The sequence below is a fragment of the Pongo pygmaeus genome, chromosome 11, assembly GCF_028885625.2.
Source record: "Pongo pygmaeus isolate AG05252 chromosome 11, NHGRI_mPonPyg2-v2.0_pri, whole genome shotgun sequence".
NCBI classification, from domain to species: domain Eukaryota; kingdom Metazoa; phylum Chordata; class Mammalia; order Primates; family Hominidae; genus Pongo; species Pongo pygmaeus.
This window is the reverse complement of record NC_072384.2, coordinates 98,121,439-98,139,222: the sequence shown is the minus strand read 5'-3', so window position 1 is coordinate 98,139,222 and position 17,784 is coordinate 98,121,439. Positions and strand designations below refer to the sequence as shown.

The window sequence follows — 17,784 nt, the reverse complement described above, 5'->3', positions numbered from 1 at the left end:
GAAATGGCAGCTGGCAATGTCCAGACTAAAAGCCAATGAATAGAAAAGCTGTCCAAGAGGAACAAGAGGAGGCTGGCTGGGCTCTCAGGGGTCCTGGGTCTGGTCTTCTGCTTTGGTATTGTTGTTGTTTTGCTTTGCTTTCGTGATTCCCAATCGTACCTGTCCAAGGACTCATCTGTATCCATTCGCTCAGGGGTGATCAGGCCCTGGGAAGCTGATTCATGCTAACCAAGCTCATAGGAGATGGACCAATAAAAAAGGAAGTTAACTGATTTACTTACAAAGAGAAATGTGACTACTGGGCAGATGGAACTAGTTATACCACTTGGTCAATTCATTCTATTTTCCACTAGAAAAGTATACCTGGGAAACTAGATTGAGAACAGAGAGTTGCTTTGTAAATATAGTGTTGTAAATAAATTGATCTCAAGCTATACTCTCTCGCTGTAGCTTTCTGCACTAACCACTGACTACTGACAGTAGGCATATTCTGTCAAGGTGATTGAAATATTCATACTAGATGGACAGGACACTCACTCCCTTAGATAAGTAAAATAATAAATATAAAGCACTTGGTAGGATACTTGATACACAGAAAGTGCTCAGTTAATACAAATCATTATTATTATGGTGCTGTAAGTATTTTGACAATATAGCATAGTGGGATGACAACATGGCCTTTAGAGTTAAATCCTTGCTCCATCACTCACTTCCTATATGCCAGTGGGAAGGCTCTTAACCTCTTGAGCCTCATTTCCCCTATCTGTAAAACGGGTATAATAAGAGTAACTTTACAGGGTTATCCTTAAAAGTAATTAAAATGTTGTGTAAAAATCACTTGATTATTGTAAGCACTGAATGTTCATTTTTAATAATAAAAATAACAAACACTTGTATAGCATGTGCCAGATACTGCTTTATATATATTTACTCATTTAGTCCACATTATAACCCTATGAGGCAGGGATAGTTGAAGAACCTGTCACTGGTAGATTGTATTTACCAATACCTGCTCCTCTTCCCTGAGGTTTACATTTGTCCCACTCCACTGAAATCAGACTTGACTGTGGCTTGCTTTGACCAGTCAAATGTGAGTGGAAGGGACATGTGACTCTACTGGGCAGAAGTTTTTAAAGCCCATTTTTGCATCCCTACCTCTGGGATTGCAGAAGTGCTTGCTGGGATGGAGTCTCCTTTAGCCTGTGTTCCTGAGTGACCATTACTTACCTGTGACGGACATGTAGTACAAGCAAGAAATAAGCCATCATGTTATACTGCAGTAGATTTTCAGATTTTCGTTACTATAGCACAACCCAGCATACCCCAACTGATACAAGAGCATAGAGATAAAACAAAATTTTCCCAAGGACACACAGCTAGGAAGTGTCTGGCTGCAGCATCTGCATACTTAATCACTTTGCCTGCTGTTTCTCAATAATTGATAATATAATAATATCAATATTAAGAATGGTGTATTATTAATGCATTATTGTTGTTGTTTGGAGGTCTGTTTCTAGACTTTGTAAATATGTTTTTTTCTGAATACTCAAAAGGAATCCTAGCCTTTCTCTAGATTCTACAGCAACAACAGCTGGCAGATGCCAGAGACACCACTGGAAAAGTTCTCAATAGACAATGTGGATGATACTGGGCATGTTCCTTCTTTATATACCCTCAGGCAGCCCCCAAAGGCATGGTCACTATGTCTGTTGGAAGAGCCTGGTTTGAACATTCACACTAACAGTGCCCTCTCCACAGTATCTCATAGAATGATTTTAAATATCTATGGCCAGTAAGTGAAGGGTAGCCCACTTCTCACTTTCACTCAGCTTTCAGAGATGGATGCCTCTCCTCATACTTCTTTTCCCATTAGCCCATCATCTGTTTCCTTTCTTTTGTCTCTCAACAATGAACAGAGACTTCAAATGTGTTTTCAGGCTCTAACTGAAAGCATATTTCTACACTGACATCCATGTAATTTCCTCTATGTAGCAAGATTCCCCAGAACTGTAAGGTCCTGAAATTCGGGAATTCAGTGAGGGAATCTGCCTGGGTTAGAAACATAACCACACACGGAGAAGTGAGAAGCTTCAATCTCTGCTCTTCCCACGGAAATTGAAAATGTTTTAGATAAAAGCAGAAGGAGCAAATGCTTAAGTAGTGATAAAAAGCAAAAGCATTAGGGGGAAAAACAATGGTCACATATACTAAACATAAATTTATAAAAGCAGCCCAGAATCATGGCACACATTGGAATGCATTACATTATAAGTTGGAAATCTATCCAGGAAAAGTGTAAATACATATTTAATAGGAATGACCATTGAAGAGATAAGAGTTTTATTCATTTTTTATTTATTGCCTGTTATTCAACTAGTAATCAATGAAAGTCATGAATAAATAAGAAGGGCAGCTACTTCTTAGCCGTTTTATTTCTTCTTTAAGCTCTAGTGATTACCTACTTCACAGTTTTTCCTTTGTAATAAAATACTTATTAATTATATTTCTTTAATATTATTTTTATATATCTCTACTTGATACTTGTCCAGCCTGCTAAAATTGATTTTTATATAAAACTTTTAAAAACACAATGTAATAAAATTTAGTTTCTTAAAATAGCCAACAGGACAAGTTAGAAAAATATATATTGCGAAAGCTCACTAAAATGCTCCCCTTGGGTTCTTTCTAATTTCAGTTTTATAGATGTGATCACCTTTACAATGCAGTTCTTTTTGTACTTAAAAAGTCAAATCACTCTGGATAGAGTTCAAGACTTTAGATGAATTCCACTTCATTGCAAATAGCATTTTATCAGTAATATAGTGTAAGTCCACATCTTGCTCCCAAGAGATCTTCAGAACTCTCATGAGAGAAACACTTCCAAAATTACTAACAATGTACTAGAATATGTTGGCTATGGAAGTGAAGTTGTAGTATCCCTTTCTGAAAGCCTTAAAAAACAGGAAAAATTTCCATTGTGAGATTTTAATATTATGTTAACAACCAAATATCTATAGTTTGAATGTTTGTGTCCCTTCCAAAATTCATGTTGGAACTTAATCCCCAATGCAATAATATCAAGAGGTGAGGCCTTTAGGAGGTGATTAGTGCCTTATAAAAGGGCCGGAGGGAACTAGCTAGGCCCTTTTACCTTCTTTTGCCTTTCTTTCCCTTTAGCCATTTGAGGAGACACCGTTCCTCCCCTCTGAAAGACGAAGCAAGAAGTCACCATCTTGGAAGGAGAGACTGTGCTCTCACCAGACACTAAATCCACTCCTACCTTGATCTTGGATTACTCAGCCTCAAGAACTGTTAGAAATAAATTTCTGTTGTTTATAAATTACCCAGTCTCAGGTATTTTATTATATCAGCACAAGAAGGACATCATGGAGAAGAAACAGAGGGAAAGGTCTTTTAACAAGTGAGGGTGGAATGGAATGGAGTTATTTTGATCCAGTGATTGTCTTGAAAAGGCAGTGAGGACTGAATCATCCTATCATCCTAAATAAACACAATGGCTATGTAAGGAGACCAATTTCACGTACAATAGTGAAAAAGAAAGAAAGGAAGAGCAAATTGACTGCTACAGTTGGATACAGACATATGGCAAATGTGTGGAAAAATGCAAAAGATAGGCTAAGCAAGTCCCTACACTGGACCCTTGTAGGCGCTAGAATATGAATTACAGAAAAACACAAGTGTGGGATCTTCCAGAAGCACCTTGATTTCAGTTTCCTTGCTAAATACTAAGTCCTGGTCTCTGGAACAATTTGGACACTGTAATTATAATTCTTATTCACTATATTGTAAAGTTAGTCATGTTTCTTTCTGCAATTTTTTCTCCAGCTTCCCTGTCATTTTAAATATCAGATAAATGTAATATTGAACTGCAGAAAACACTAAACAATTTATTTTTCAGTCTCAGCTCAATTTACTCTAAAGCCAATGCCCCTTTGCACCACTCCATGCTGTCAATCCCCCAACTTGCTGAGGGCACATTTCTCATTTTTTTTCCAGCTCCTTCCTTACTTATTGGAAATTACACTGGAATTAAATACTTTTAGAAATACAAACCAACACATTTAACCAGAATTGGTTAATTCCCACTCCCTCTCTGTAGATAGTAGGGAATACTAGTCTAAATCATGTATAAGGAAACTTTTTCAGTAGGCAACGCAGAATTGTATAGGTAAGTCATACCACAGCCTCCTAATTCAGTGATTATGTCTTTCCAGGATGGTTATTAATCATTCAACCAACTGGAAGCAAGGTAAATTGAATCTACTAAACTTATAAACAAAGAGCATTTATTAAAATACTTAGAGGAGCTCTGAAAATCAATAGCAAGGCTGGAGAATCAAGTAGGAACCAAATGTTTCAGATCTAACGCATAAGAACTAAAGGAAGAATCTTACAGAAAAAGATATATTCTTAGAGCAGCACCACTGGAATAAAAAGTCTCCAACAGAGCCCAGGCTCTTTTTCTCTCAGCTAATAATTCAAATTCAAAGGAGATCATTTGCCTAGCTCTTGGGGAAAGGACATCAGATTAACAGACCCCAAACTCAATGGAGGAGAAAAAGGAGCTATTGGAAGTGTGGAAATATTCTCTACTCTTGTTTAGTAGTAGTCCACTACTCTAGTGCTCAAGCTGAAATACCAGCAGCTAGTATGTGAGTTATAATAATAGAAAATCAATTCTGTCTGAAAAGCTCTCTCTTGGAATAATTTGAACAGCATTTGCTCAATCACATCTAGCAATCAGCTTCTGTCACTAAACCAAACAAAAACATTAAGAAATCTCTGACAACACTAAGTGGGCTTAAGTCAGAAGTTAACAAAGAAATAAAAATAACAAAAACCTGGTTTCTCCATGTTCATCTTCACCTGGCAAACAAACAAAAATAACAGCTAACATATATGCTGTCTAGTTTTGTGCACTGTGACTTACATCTTTTGTATGTATTATCTCATTTAATTCTCACAAAATCTGGGATGTCGGTATTATTACCACCTTGAGGGAGATTACATAACTTGGCTAGTCTCACCACTATCAGGTAATCACACAGGGCCTACATTCTTATTCCTGCACTAGGCTGCCCGGACCCAGTGGGACTGATATGGTTTGGCTGTGTCCCCACCCAAATGTCATCTTGAATTGTAGTTCCCACAATCCCCACATGTTGTGGGAGGGACCTGGTGGGAGGTAATCAAATCATAAGGGAGGTTATCCTCATGCTGTTCCCGTAATAGTGAGTGAGTTCTCACAAGATCTGATGGTTTTATAAGGGGCTTTTCCACCTTTTGCTCAGCACTTCTCCTTGCTGCTGCCATATGAAAAAGGACATGTTTGCTTCCTCTTGCACCATGATTGTAAGTTTCCTGTGGCCCTCTCAGCCATGCTGAATTCTGAGACAATTAAACCTCTTTCTCGTATAAATTAATTACCCACTCTCGGGTATGTCTTTATTAGCAGTGTGAGAAAATACTAATACAGGGACTCAGCCACATGGATGGAGTTTTAGAGGAAGCAGAACAGTGTAGTGGATAGAACCATGGACATGAGTTAAAAATTGCAGGCTGGCCATTTACTAGCTGTGTGACTCCAGGCAAGAAATTTCAACCCCCACAAGCCTCAATTTCCTCATTTGTGAGATGGGGTGAGCCCTATCAGAGTCAGCATGTCATGATGCAAGATTGCACTGTTGTGGCAAGGAAGAAAGGGGAAATGTACATAAAGTACCTACCCTTGAGTGCTGATCACAAAATAAGTGCTGAACAATTGATGGCCATTATTAGTTACATGTCTGTCTCTCCTTATAGACTAGTCTTGGAGACCCAGGTAATCCTCTTGATATTTGTATCCCTAGCACCTTTCTGTGACGGGCACATTAACAAGCCCATATAAAATCTTCTGAACATAAAATGTTTATATCAGGGTATACACTGCCACATTATAATCTAGGGTTATAATAAGCACCTCTTTAACACTACAGCTTTAGGTCATCCCTGCTCCTTAAGAAAATGATGCCTTATCCATCCCCCTCCTCCACTGGCCTCAGACTAACTTCATGAGGTCAGGGTCTGTAGCTCATGTTCTCCATGTATCCCCAATGCCTAGCACAGAGCCCAATGCATAGTAGGGGCTTACCACTTGTGGACTGAATTTTTAATAGACATTTGTAATATGTCTTACAGTTAACCTAACACTTTCACATAAACATGTGCAGCATCTCTGCAGCACACGTTAAAGACACAGGGTCTGGAGCCAGACTGCCTGAGCTCAAAATTTAGTTACACCATTTACTAGCTGAGCGCCCTCAGGAAATACACACAGACTTTCAATGCCTCCGTTTTCTCACCTGTAAAATGAGATTAATAACAATACTGAGTTGGTGTGAGTATTAAATTGTTAATTCATATAAACCTCATAAAACAGTACCTAGCACAAAATGAGTGTTCTTTAAATGTCCAGCAATTATTAATTTTGTTTGTAGCTATTTTTCTCCCATTTAGCTGTCAAGAATATATTCTGTCTGCCTAAATCATTTCTTTTTTCATGTAAGAAAATATAAAAAGTGGCATATTTACTTCAAAATTCCAAAATTCATGTGCAGCAGAGAGCAAATCATAATCTCAAGAAAATGACTTCCAAAGCTATTTGCAAAAAGAAATGTATTTATAGGAACTGTTCTTAAAATAAAAATCCTCAATGGCCCTAGATATTTTGTACTTTGTCGCTTCGAAATCATTTGTGTTGGAACCTTCCCCAGAATCATTTGTCATTATTCTTTCCACAAACAAGAACAGCCATATTGACTTGAATGTAAGTATTCATGTGAGTAAACACACACACATACACACACACACACACACACACATACACCAGGCAAATTAATCTCACACATGGGCTGTACCCTGCCTGCACAGAAAACCTCATTGCCTTATTAAGGCAAAAACCATGTCAATTCCAGTATGCAGCTCCCCATCTCCTAGAGAATGAACCTAGAGATCAAGCCACACATTCCTGAAGGCATCACTTGACCCAACTTCAAACGATACTACAAGGCTACAGTAATCAAAACAGCATGGCATTGGTACAAAAACAGACATATAGACCAATGGAACAGAATAGAGAGCTCAGAAATAATGCTGCACACCTACAACCATCTCAGCTTCAATAAAGTCAACAACAACAAGCAATAGAGAAAGGACTCCCTATTCAATAAGTGGTGCTGGAATAACTAGCTAGTCATGTGCAGAAGATTGAAATTGGACCTCTTCCTTATACCATATACAAAAATCACTCAACATGGATTAAAGACTTAAATGTAAAACCTAAAACTATAAAATCTCTGGAAGCTAACCTAGGAAATACCATTCTAGACATAGGACCTAACAAAGATTTCATGACAAAGACACCAAAAGCAATTGCAACAAAAACAAAAATTGACAGTATGATCTAATTAAAGAACTTCTGCACAGCCAAAGAAACTATCAAGACAGCAAACAGACAACCTACAGAATGGGAGAAGATATTTGCAAACTATTCATCCAATGAAGGTCTAACATTCAGAATTTATAAGGAACTTAAATTAACAAGCAAAAAATAACCCCATTAGAAAGCAGGCAAAGGACGTGAACAGACACTTTTCAAAAGAAGACATACACGCGGCCAACAAGCATATAAAAAGGTGTTCAACATCACTAATCCTTAGAGAAATCCAAATCAAAACCACAGTGAGATATCATCTCACAGTCAGAATAGCTAAAAGTCAGAAAATAACACATGCTGGCAAGGTTGTGGAGAAAAGCGAATGTTTATACAACGTTGGTGGGAATGTAAATTCATTCAGCCATGTGGAAAGCAGTGTGACAATTTCTCAAAGAACTTAAAACAGAATTACCATTTGACCCCAGCAATCCCATTAGTGGGTATATACCCAAAGGAATATAATTCCTTCTACCATAAAGACACATGGACATGTCTGTTTGTCACAGCACTATTCACAATAGCAAAGCATGGAATCAACCTACATGTCCATTAACAGTGGACTGGATAAAGATAATGTGGTACATATACACCACAGAATACTACACAGCCATAAAAAAGAATAAGATCATGTCCTTTGCAGCAACATGGAGCTGGAGGGCTTTATCCTAAGCAAACTAATGCACAAACAGAAAACCAAATACTATATATTCTCACTTATAAGTGGGAACTGAACAATGAGACCACATGGACACAAAGAGAGGAACAGCAGACACCAGGGACTATTTGAGGATGGAGGGTGGGAGGAGAGAGAGGGTCAAAAAACTACCTACTGCATACTAGGTGCTTATTACTTGGGTGACAAAATAATCTGCACTCCAGCCCCCCGTGACACACAGTTTACCTATATAACAAACCTGCACATGTAACCCTGAATCTAAAGTAAAGGTTTAAAAATCCAAACCATCATATTTAATCCTTGACATTTCTCTACACATTGGAGAGATGAGGAGGAGAAAAGTAAAGGCACAGGGGACATCTGAATGTTTCATCTACCTTCAATACTGTAATGTTCCAAGCAAAGCTCTCAGTTGCTTTGTTGAGTTTTCTTCCCTTCAAGCCTTCTTTTGCCCCCAAATTATGAAGTTCTTCATGGAACTCCATCCCTTTGAAGAAAGAATGCATAAGAAATCTGAGTGTATATCTCAGAAAAATGGGCATCTTATAATGAAAATATTATCAGTAAAATATAATTTCACATTCCTGTCTTCTCATAATTTCCAAATCCCTAAATTGAATCATCCTTTTCATTCTGTTCATCCCACCAAGTAGCTGTCCTTATGCACAAATTGACAATAGTCAATGCATTAAGCTAAACTGTATTTAAAACAGCCAGGAGCCATAGAAAATGACATGAGAAGAAAAAAAGTAAATTCTATGGGTACAAAAAAATAGGAAGAATGAATAAGACCTAGTATTTGATAATACAACAAGATGACTATAATCAACAATAAGTTAATTGTACATTTAAAAGTAACTAAAACAGTATAATTGGATTGTTTGTAACACAAAAGAGAAATGCTTGAGGGGATGGATGCCCCATTTTTCATGATATAATTGTTACACATTACATGCTTGTATCAGAACATCTCATGTACTCCAAAAATATATACACCTCCTATGTACCCACAAAAATTAAAAATTAAAAAAATTTTTAATAAGTAAATAAGTAAGAAGCAAATTATTCCAACAGGTTACATCAACCTTGTTTGTCCTCTTCCTGGTTTATGCATGGAATGGTTTGATGTGTCAATGGCAACCATATGTGAGGAATGCATATGTCTTATTTTTCTTTATGAACCATCCCTGTCACTTAATAGTAGGTCCTGGAACCCACATAGATAACAATGAGTAATTAGTAATGTTGAACTAAAAATAAAAAGGCTTTTTTAAAAATAGCATTTTGGGAAACACCCAAGTGTTTCAGATTTGGGAATGACCTTAAAGTATTTTTAGTTCAACCATCTGCTCAAGCTTGAAGATTATGAAAACCATCACCATCACATTTCTTCAGCCTTTGTCTTAGCACCTTAAAGATGGAAATCATATTCTCTTATGAACAGCTCATTCCATCTTCGGAAAGCTATGACTGATATCAAGCCAAAAATCTCCTTCCTTGGAACTTCTACTCCTTGGTGCTAGCTGGACACAGACCAAAAAGGTCTAAACTCTTTCTACAGTGCAAGCTTTTAGATATTTGAAGAAAGATATTGAGTAAAATCCCTTCAAGTCTTCTCTAGGTTAACCATTCGAACATATTCAGCTTGCCAATGAAACTCTTCTTTAAGGAAGGCATCCAGGCAAGGCCACTGCATTGCCCAGTTTCCTGGAGCTGAGCTCTGTGGGAACTTGCCTCCAGGAGTGAACACTGTACTCAAAATAGGTTTGGAGAAGCCTACATGAGGTCTCCTTGTTCTAGTTTTTATATTTTTCTCCTTGTTCTGGTTTTTATATTTTTATTAATGCAGCCTAAGACCACGTTAACTTTCCTGGTGCTAACATCACAAACATAGCACATAGTAAAGAACATGAGTGTGGAGCCCAGCTCTACCACTTACTAGCTATGTGAGCCTCGGAAAGACCCTGACATCTCTGGTCTTCAGTTTCCTCATGGGTGACATGTGGTTAACAAGTGGGTTTACCTCATGGGACGGAGGTAAAGCTTAAGTGAATCAGTACATATAAAGATCTCAGAGCAGTGCCTGGCACCATGTAAGTATCAGGTATTATTATTTTTGTGCTTCCTGTCAACAGAAACATCTAAGCCTGCTGGTCAGCCAGTGAAAAGCACCATTTTAAAAGTTTGTTCTGAATTCAAAGGTCAGCTCCACCGCAGGCTGATATGGCACCTAGGGTAAGTCACTCAGTCTCTCAGAATCTCAGGTGCCTCATCTATAAATCGGATATAATGATGATTACTTTGCAGAGCTGTCATGAGTAAGATAGTGTGTGTGCTTGGTATAGCATATGCAATGTATCAAGCAGTTGCTACTGTTGTCGTCTTCCTCGTCATAATCATTATCGGGTATGTGGATAGAGAAGGCTGTGGATCCAGGAGATGAAAGCACAAGGGTGTGGATGAAGGTGAACAGAAATAAACAAGTGCACTCTCACAGATATGTGACTCATCCCATACTTAAAAAGAAAGAACAAATCTAAATCTAAAGTGAAGACTAGTAATGGGGCAAAAGCCTGGAAGATTAATAGGATTTTGGTTCCAATTGTAAAACTGAAGTGGGTTTTAGGGGACTGTATGGAACCATAGCTTCAATACCAGCAGTAGAAGGTTTTGATGGGGTTCCAAACCACAAAACTAGATTCAGAAACCCTCATCCCTCTAGACTTCTTCAGACATGACCCCAACCCTGTACGCTCACATACAACCCACCTATTATCACTTGGATTTCGTCTGTACTAAACAAAGACTAAAGTGAAACTTAAAGTATAGTTAAGCATTGCTATAAAATAACTGCATTTTAAGAGAAGAAGCAGAAAGTTTCTGAAAAAAAACTACCAAGAATTATTATAGTTTCTAAACAGAAAAAAATTAAAAACAATTACCTGCTTTCTGACACTGTACAATCTTTTCCTGGACTGTGTCCGCCATTTCTATGAGAAACCGGCTCTCTTGAATCATCTGTTACAAAATAAACATCAAAAAGGTGGTTGTCAGAATCCTTGAACTGGCTCATTGGGAAGACGACATACAGAGAGACCCACATGATACCGCCAGTAAAAGGAAGCCATAGTCTCACCACAACAGATGGGAGGGGGAAGGATAAGCTCTGTTCCAACCCCCATCCATCCTAACACTGAGGCTAGTGTCACCTTCCTTATGATTACTCCCTTGTGTAACATGCTTGGCACACAGTGGGCACCAAACAAGTAGCTGTCGAATAAATGTATATACATTCCTTATGTCCCAGGTCATATTCATAAATACCTAATTCCACTCCCTTAACATCAAAGATTACTGCAATATCAAGGCAAGTGGTATTGGAACATAATAGCAATGAGAACCAGAACAGGGTTGTTTATCCTTCCAGAGGCAGCAAAGTCACCTTTAAAAATATTATCTGCTCCATTTTATCCTCCCTGTCTCTCCCCCACCCCGCTCCCACCAAAAAAATGAAGTATCTCCTATTTTATCCAAATTCTTTCAAAGCTCCCTGTGCAGCACTCAAAGGTGGGCTTGAAGTCCCACTCAGCTACCAGTAGGCTCTGGTCCTTCCGATCTCACTCCTTCCTAAGTACCACTTCCAGAATCATCATCCAGAACTACAGTACTAACTAATTCCTGGCTTTGTCATTTTCTCCCTTGCTTACTGAATGAAGTAAAATTTTTCTAACCTAGAGCTATGGTGTTCCAGTTCCCCTAAGTCTCAGTTGACATGGATGAATCACGCTTCTCTAAACGCAGCCTACTTGTTCCTCCTCTCACACATTTCTTTCTATTAGGGAAACTTTCTTAAGCCATCTGACCTGATCAAAATCCTGCCAGGCCTCAAAGCTCACTTCAGTGCCCTCTCCTCTATTAGTTTCCTGATTTCCCCTTCTGTCTCCTTCTCACTCCCCATATTCCCAAAACATTCTATTTTTTTTAATCTGTTCATGGAATTTTTTATTTTCTATCTTATGATTTATTCTTTACCTATATTATTTCCATCTTGTTACTTCTCCAGTAAATCGTAATTCCAGTAGAGCAGGGACTCAATCTTATTCAGCTTTGTATTTCCAGATGCATCCATCCATTTACATAATCACTTTTTTTCCCCGTTTTGCTTTTATGATACTTAATTCTTCTCCCTGTCTGCTACCCACATATGTGTGTGCAATAAAACATTTTATTTATTACTGACCACTTCTCAAACTTGTAATTATCTTTTTGAACTCCCATCTCTCTTTTTGTCTCTAGATTTCTCTACTCTTTTTTTTTCTAGACTTCCTCATTTTTCTGTAATTTTGTATGCTCTTAATTCTCTTTCAAATTAAGTACTGAAAAATAAGCATAAAGCTTTTAATAGGATTACCCCTGTAGAAATATAATACTCAAACATCAGAAAGTAAAACAAATGTTAAAACTTTATTACATGCTTATTTGAGGTAAAATAAATTTAGGATCAAAACATACTCCAAAACCTTATAGTTCAAGTTCTTCTCAAAAGCCCCCAAGTAAATATTTGTTAACCCCGTGGTATAAGTTGTTTCTGTTTTTCCCACTGTCTAATACACATCATAAAGAGATAATCAAGTAAAATTTTACCTCAAAACAAGCTTCTCTTTGAGATTCCTCAGAAATAACCTGAAATCTTTTAGTAATAAAAGTCCCAAATTGTGTCCTCACATATCTCATCATTAATATTCTCAGAACATAAAATCATTGCTCATATGAAATTGTTTCATAAGGGGATTTGATTTTTCTCTATGTCAACAGCTTCTATTGTATTGAGAATTATAAATTTATTCTATTTTCTGCAGTCAACTTTCAATTATTAGTAGCTATAGAAAAAACAAATGAGATGAATAGCTAAAATGTACCAATAATCCAAACCACAATTTAAGTCAAAAATTTCAAATTTTCCTCTCAACTAAGTAATTTATCTAAGTTGTCAGGGAGAAAAAAATGGTCGATTTAAGTTTCATCTCCTTCCTAGATCTCTAACTGATACTGATGGAAATAAAATACAAAGCGCAAAAGCCAAGCAGAGAAGGTGAGAAGATGTCCTCAGATAATCCCTGAGCTGGGAAGTCAGCACGACTCAGCCATGACGGCTGGGTTGACTCAGTCGATAGAATTTGGCAGTGGCCTGATTTACATATCTGATGTCTCAGCCTGAGCTGCTAGTTGCCTTTGCCTGTTGTAGTAATACAAAGAGCTTTTCTCTGGTTCTGTCACATGAATATCTCCTAATGGATCTTATTTCCTTGTCAGGGCTTTGTCTCTAAAAGAATAGAGGACTTACCCAGATAAAGGTTGACATTACTTTATGCATTAGATGTATCCAGAGCAAGAGTGTGTAAAGTTACCAGTTAAGAGTAAAATTATGTCTTTAAAAAGAAAACTTTACTGAAGGGGGCAGTGATACTGTTACTCAAAGATGGATTAAATTGTCCAGCTTTTGTGAAGAAACTATCCTTCCAGCTCTTTCCAGTAAGAAGTTTAACTAATTGCCCAGAATCATTGCAGAGTCAATGTAATTATTTAATAATACTGAAAAGATGCACTTTCATCACATTAGGACTCAAAAATCTTACATAGATTCCCATTTTATCCTGAATTAGACCTAAATTCCTAGAACCACGATCTTTCTACTTAGAAGTTATCTTAAAGACAGTCTATCATGGACAACCACATTTTATAGACGAAAAACCTGAGCTAAAACTTAGCTTGCTTAAAGCCACACAACTAGCTAGTGAAATAATTTAGACTAGAATCTAGGCATTCTTGAGGAGCAGACCATATTAAACTGTAGAATTCCTATTGCAAGTGCAAGTTGGTAATAAACACTTAATAAAGTAACATTCATCAAATTAAGCATCATGAAAATAAATTTTGCCATGACTGCTTTTCCCTCCAAGTCTAATTCACAACACGCATCAACCATGATAAATATTTTTTCATATGAAACATAGGAAGAAATGTATTTACTTGAGTCCTCTGTTTTTTCAGGAAGGAGTTAGGAACTTTGGAGAAGCTATTGCTCGAGAAAATGTGAGTCAATAAAAAGCTAATCTACTCTAGACATTTTTGTCCTCTCCTTTTCAGAACACTGGAATAATTCCTCTAGCTCTTTTCCTTCTAAGCAGAAAAACTAGGTTTTGATTCTATGGTTCTGCAGTGGCTCATCTTTTCAGATCATTTAAAACAAGATGACTTTTATTAAACTTGGTACATTTGTAAATCAGATTGCTCTTACAAATATATTTGCTAACTAGAATGAAGATTATTTCCTTTCAATCTCAAGTTCCTTAAATATTTAAAATGAAACAAATAAAAGCATTGCTAATAGATTGGCATCTTGTTTTTAAGCAATCAAGCCTGTCAATGTGGTCAACTCTCGGTCATACAGAAACAAGTGTAAAGTCAGAATATTTGCAAGTTCACTGGAAGTCCACTGCCTTTGGTGTATGCAACAGAGCTCTCTGTCCCGGGACTAATGCATCACATTTGCAAGCCTGATTTGTAATGGCGCAGGACAAGTGAACTTGCACACAGCAAGTCAGAGCACATTTGTCTCCACGTCCACAATGGTGACAAAATCTACTTCAGGGGGCCCTCTCGGCATAAACAGATCATTTTTTTTTCTCTTGTTGTTTTGTTCCCCAAACAGTTGTCAGCTATACCTTGAGTAGTCATTAGAAATATTGTTTTTATCCAGCTGTCATTACAATTTAACTCCTTCATAAAATATCCAGGTGAGTAGCCTTAGTAAACCTTCTCCAGAATTTTCAGGCCAATTTGACTACCTTACTACCTTTAACCAAAAGTGTTAGAAAGCCTGAGGATTCAAGAATGCAAAGCCAGCTTTGAGTATGCATGGACAAAATTCCACAAAAAAAGCCAACCTGAAATACTTGCTTATGGATATGTATCTCTGATATCCATGGTCCTAGAGATCCTGGTACCAAGTAGAAATTTTGCCACTCCTCAAGATGCTGATAATTTTCCCCTTACACAAAAAATGTGTCCAAAGACATTGCTGTACCCACATGTGAAGGAAGTTTCCATACCCCAAGAGCACAGCATCTTGTTTTTAAACACCGAGCTCTGTTTGGGCACATGCCAGCAGACAGTTCTTTTTTTGGGTTCTATTACTGTACAAGCAAAGATACTTCTTGAAATGCAAACTAATAGAGTTCCACACAAACTTCACAATGAGAGACAGTGATGGAAGGCGAGTATCTTTGACTTAATCCAATTTTAATTTAAATGGATTTCAATAAGCAAAACTAAATTGGGGAACTATAGACATAACTACAACTCTTTCCCATCCTGAGGCTGAATATATACTGGTTATAACACTGATATAACAGAATGTATTTAAGCCAACCATTACGCCTGGCTTAACTGTAATACTTACTAGTGTATTCGTTCCATTGCAAGCGTGATTAGACAGCAATTAGCTCTTTTTTGCTAGATTCCTGCTCACTCTAGCACAATCAACTGCTCTCCAAATCACCCCCCAACTGACTTAGTAAAACATTAAATAATCCTTGACTTATGTTCTCTAGATTGTTTTGATTTCCTTTTTTTAACAACAAATTTAAAAAAATTGTTCTTACCATAGTAAAGTTTAAACTTTTATGTTAATGTTAAATAAGTTAGCACAGAAGTCACCTTTGGAGAATGCTTTGGGCTTATTTCTTACAGTTGCAACCTCCTGTAGCTATTCCACTTCAGAATGATATATTTAAGATATTACCCAAATATTTTTCATAACAACTTAAAATAATGGAAATGATCAAATATATTATGAAAATACTTCTTGACTGCATGAAAAATTAGAAAGGTGAAAACACTGAAAAGGAAAAGCTCAGCCATCTAAAGAAAAAAGTATATAAAGTCAGATAATATTTTTCTTTCAAATGTATTTGCAAATAAAATTCTGCTAAGTACCAGGTGGCAGAGGGGGTAGAAGAAGTGTGTTATAAGTCACTGTGAAAAGTCTATCATAGGACTAAATGATCTAAGACTCCAGCTAAGGACATAAAATATCATGTGGTCAACTCTCTGAACACTGTGTGTCACTACTTCTTCCCTTTTTAGGTGTAAGTCCTCCTTTCCCATCAGGGTTGCCCATTCCTCAAGGACAGAAGTTTTGCTTCATACTATTTCTTTCTCTAGCACCTTGCACACTGCCTTGCACATAGTAGGCATCCAAAATATGCTTGTTTAGTTGACTAATTAAAAGCCTAAAGACATATACAAAATGACACATCAAATGAGAAAATGTTATTTTACAAGTGGCAAATATATGTGTTCCTACACATTTTCCTATTTCTCTTGAGTTACAGAACTGTCATTCATTCTATCATGACTATCTGTGCTGATTCTGTCTCTGCTTATTCATCTTTGTTTACACAGAATAAAATGCAGAAATGTGACTAGAGTAAAACATTAGGGCTGGAGCTAAATCTACATGCATAAAAACACAATTGCAGAATGAAAAAAGTCAAACCCATTCAAACAAACTAGTTTTGATAGTGCCCTACTAAAATTACAAAATGTTTTCCAATGTAATCCACCTGCTATTACAACTCCATGTTAAATGATGAGTAACATGTTCACATCCCCAATAGTAGACCCCTAGGGCTGGGTAGTACCTCACCACATTACATCTCCTGCTGGTAAGCTGCTGAAGCACAAGGTCTGCTGAACCTTCCACAGCATTTAACGCAGTGGCTTGCACATTAAAAGGAGTTCAGAAAATGTTTATCAAATTAAACATCTCCATTTTCTGGCTATAACACTAAGTAACTCTTTCTGTAACCAATTTTTATTCTTAACAACCCCCAAATTAAGATGAATCCTGAATGAAAAAAAGTCATATTACTTTTATTTGCAAAATATAATTATACGACATTATCAGCCTTAAAAGACAATGACTCTGTGACTATACTACCTACTTCAGTGGGAAATTTTTCCAGAGAAAGTAAAAATCCAGAGTGGGGAAGTGATGCTTGCTCTTTCAGAGACCTGAGCCAAAAAAGAAGAAGAATCACAGTAAAATAAATGGAAGAATCACTTAGAAATGGTCTCCTGATTTCAAATTAAGCTCCAGGGACAGTTTCTGGAAAACTTTCCTGATGAGCAGAGGGCCACTGAAATGGCGCTATAGTGAACAATCCAATGCCAACAGCTCTTCTCTTTGTGTATTTAGCCTGCGAAAGAGGCATCCATTCTACCTTCGACTTTTAGAGCCTTTTCTACTTGCCAAAGTTATTGATTGATAGTGCTCCCAGTTCCCTCTAGTGCTGTTTTAGAAGCTGTACACTTCCCACCTCCAGACGTGACATGTTTTATATCAGCAAAGTCATCTCTGCTTCAGTTGCACAAAATATTAGATAGGCATTTACATGGCAACATCCTACTGAGAATATTAATGGTAATAGTAAACAGGGCTGCCCGTAAGCAAATTGCAATTCTTTGAGCAACCCCACCTTCACCTTACCCAGACTTGGTGAACCCTCTGTCATTACCATCTCTCGCTTTTCCCAGGTTAAAACCTACC

General features: G+C 37.3%; 1 protein-coding gene across 3 annotated transcripts in view; it reads right to left on the bottom strand.

Moving 5' to 3' along the window:
* Positions 1-17,784, bottom strand: part of PLCL1 (phospholipase C like 1 (inactive)) — a 356,308-nt gene that overhangs the window by 43,329 nt on the left and 295,195 nt on the right. For all 3 annotated transcript variants that reach the window (XM_054477780.2, XM_063647788.1, XM_063647789.1), the window contains exons 4-5: positions 11,114-11,189; positions 8,549-8,658 (exon numbers count right to left, since the gene is read on the bottom strand). In XM_054477780.2, coding sequence (XP_054333755.1) covers positions 8,549-8,658; positions 11,114-11,189 — 186 coding nt within the window. The remainder of the gene's footprint in view (positions 1-8,548; positions 8,659-11,113; positions 11,190-17,784) is intronic.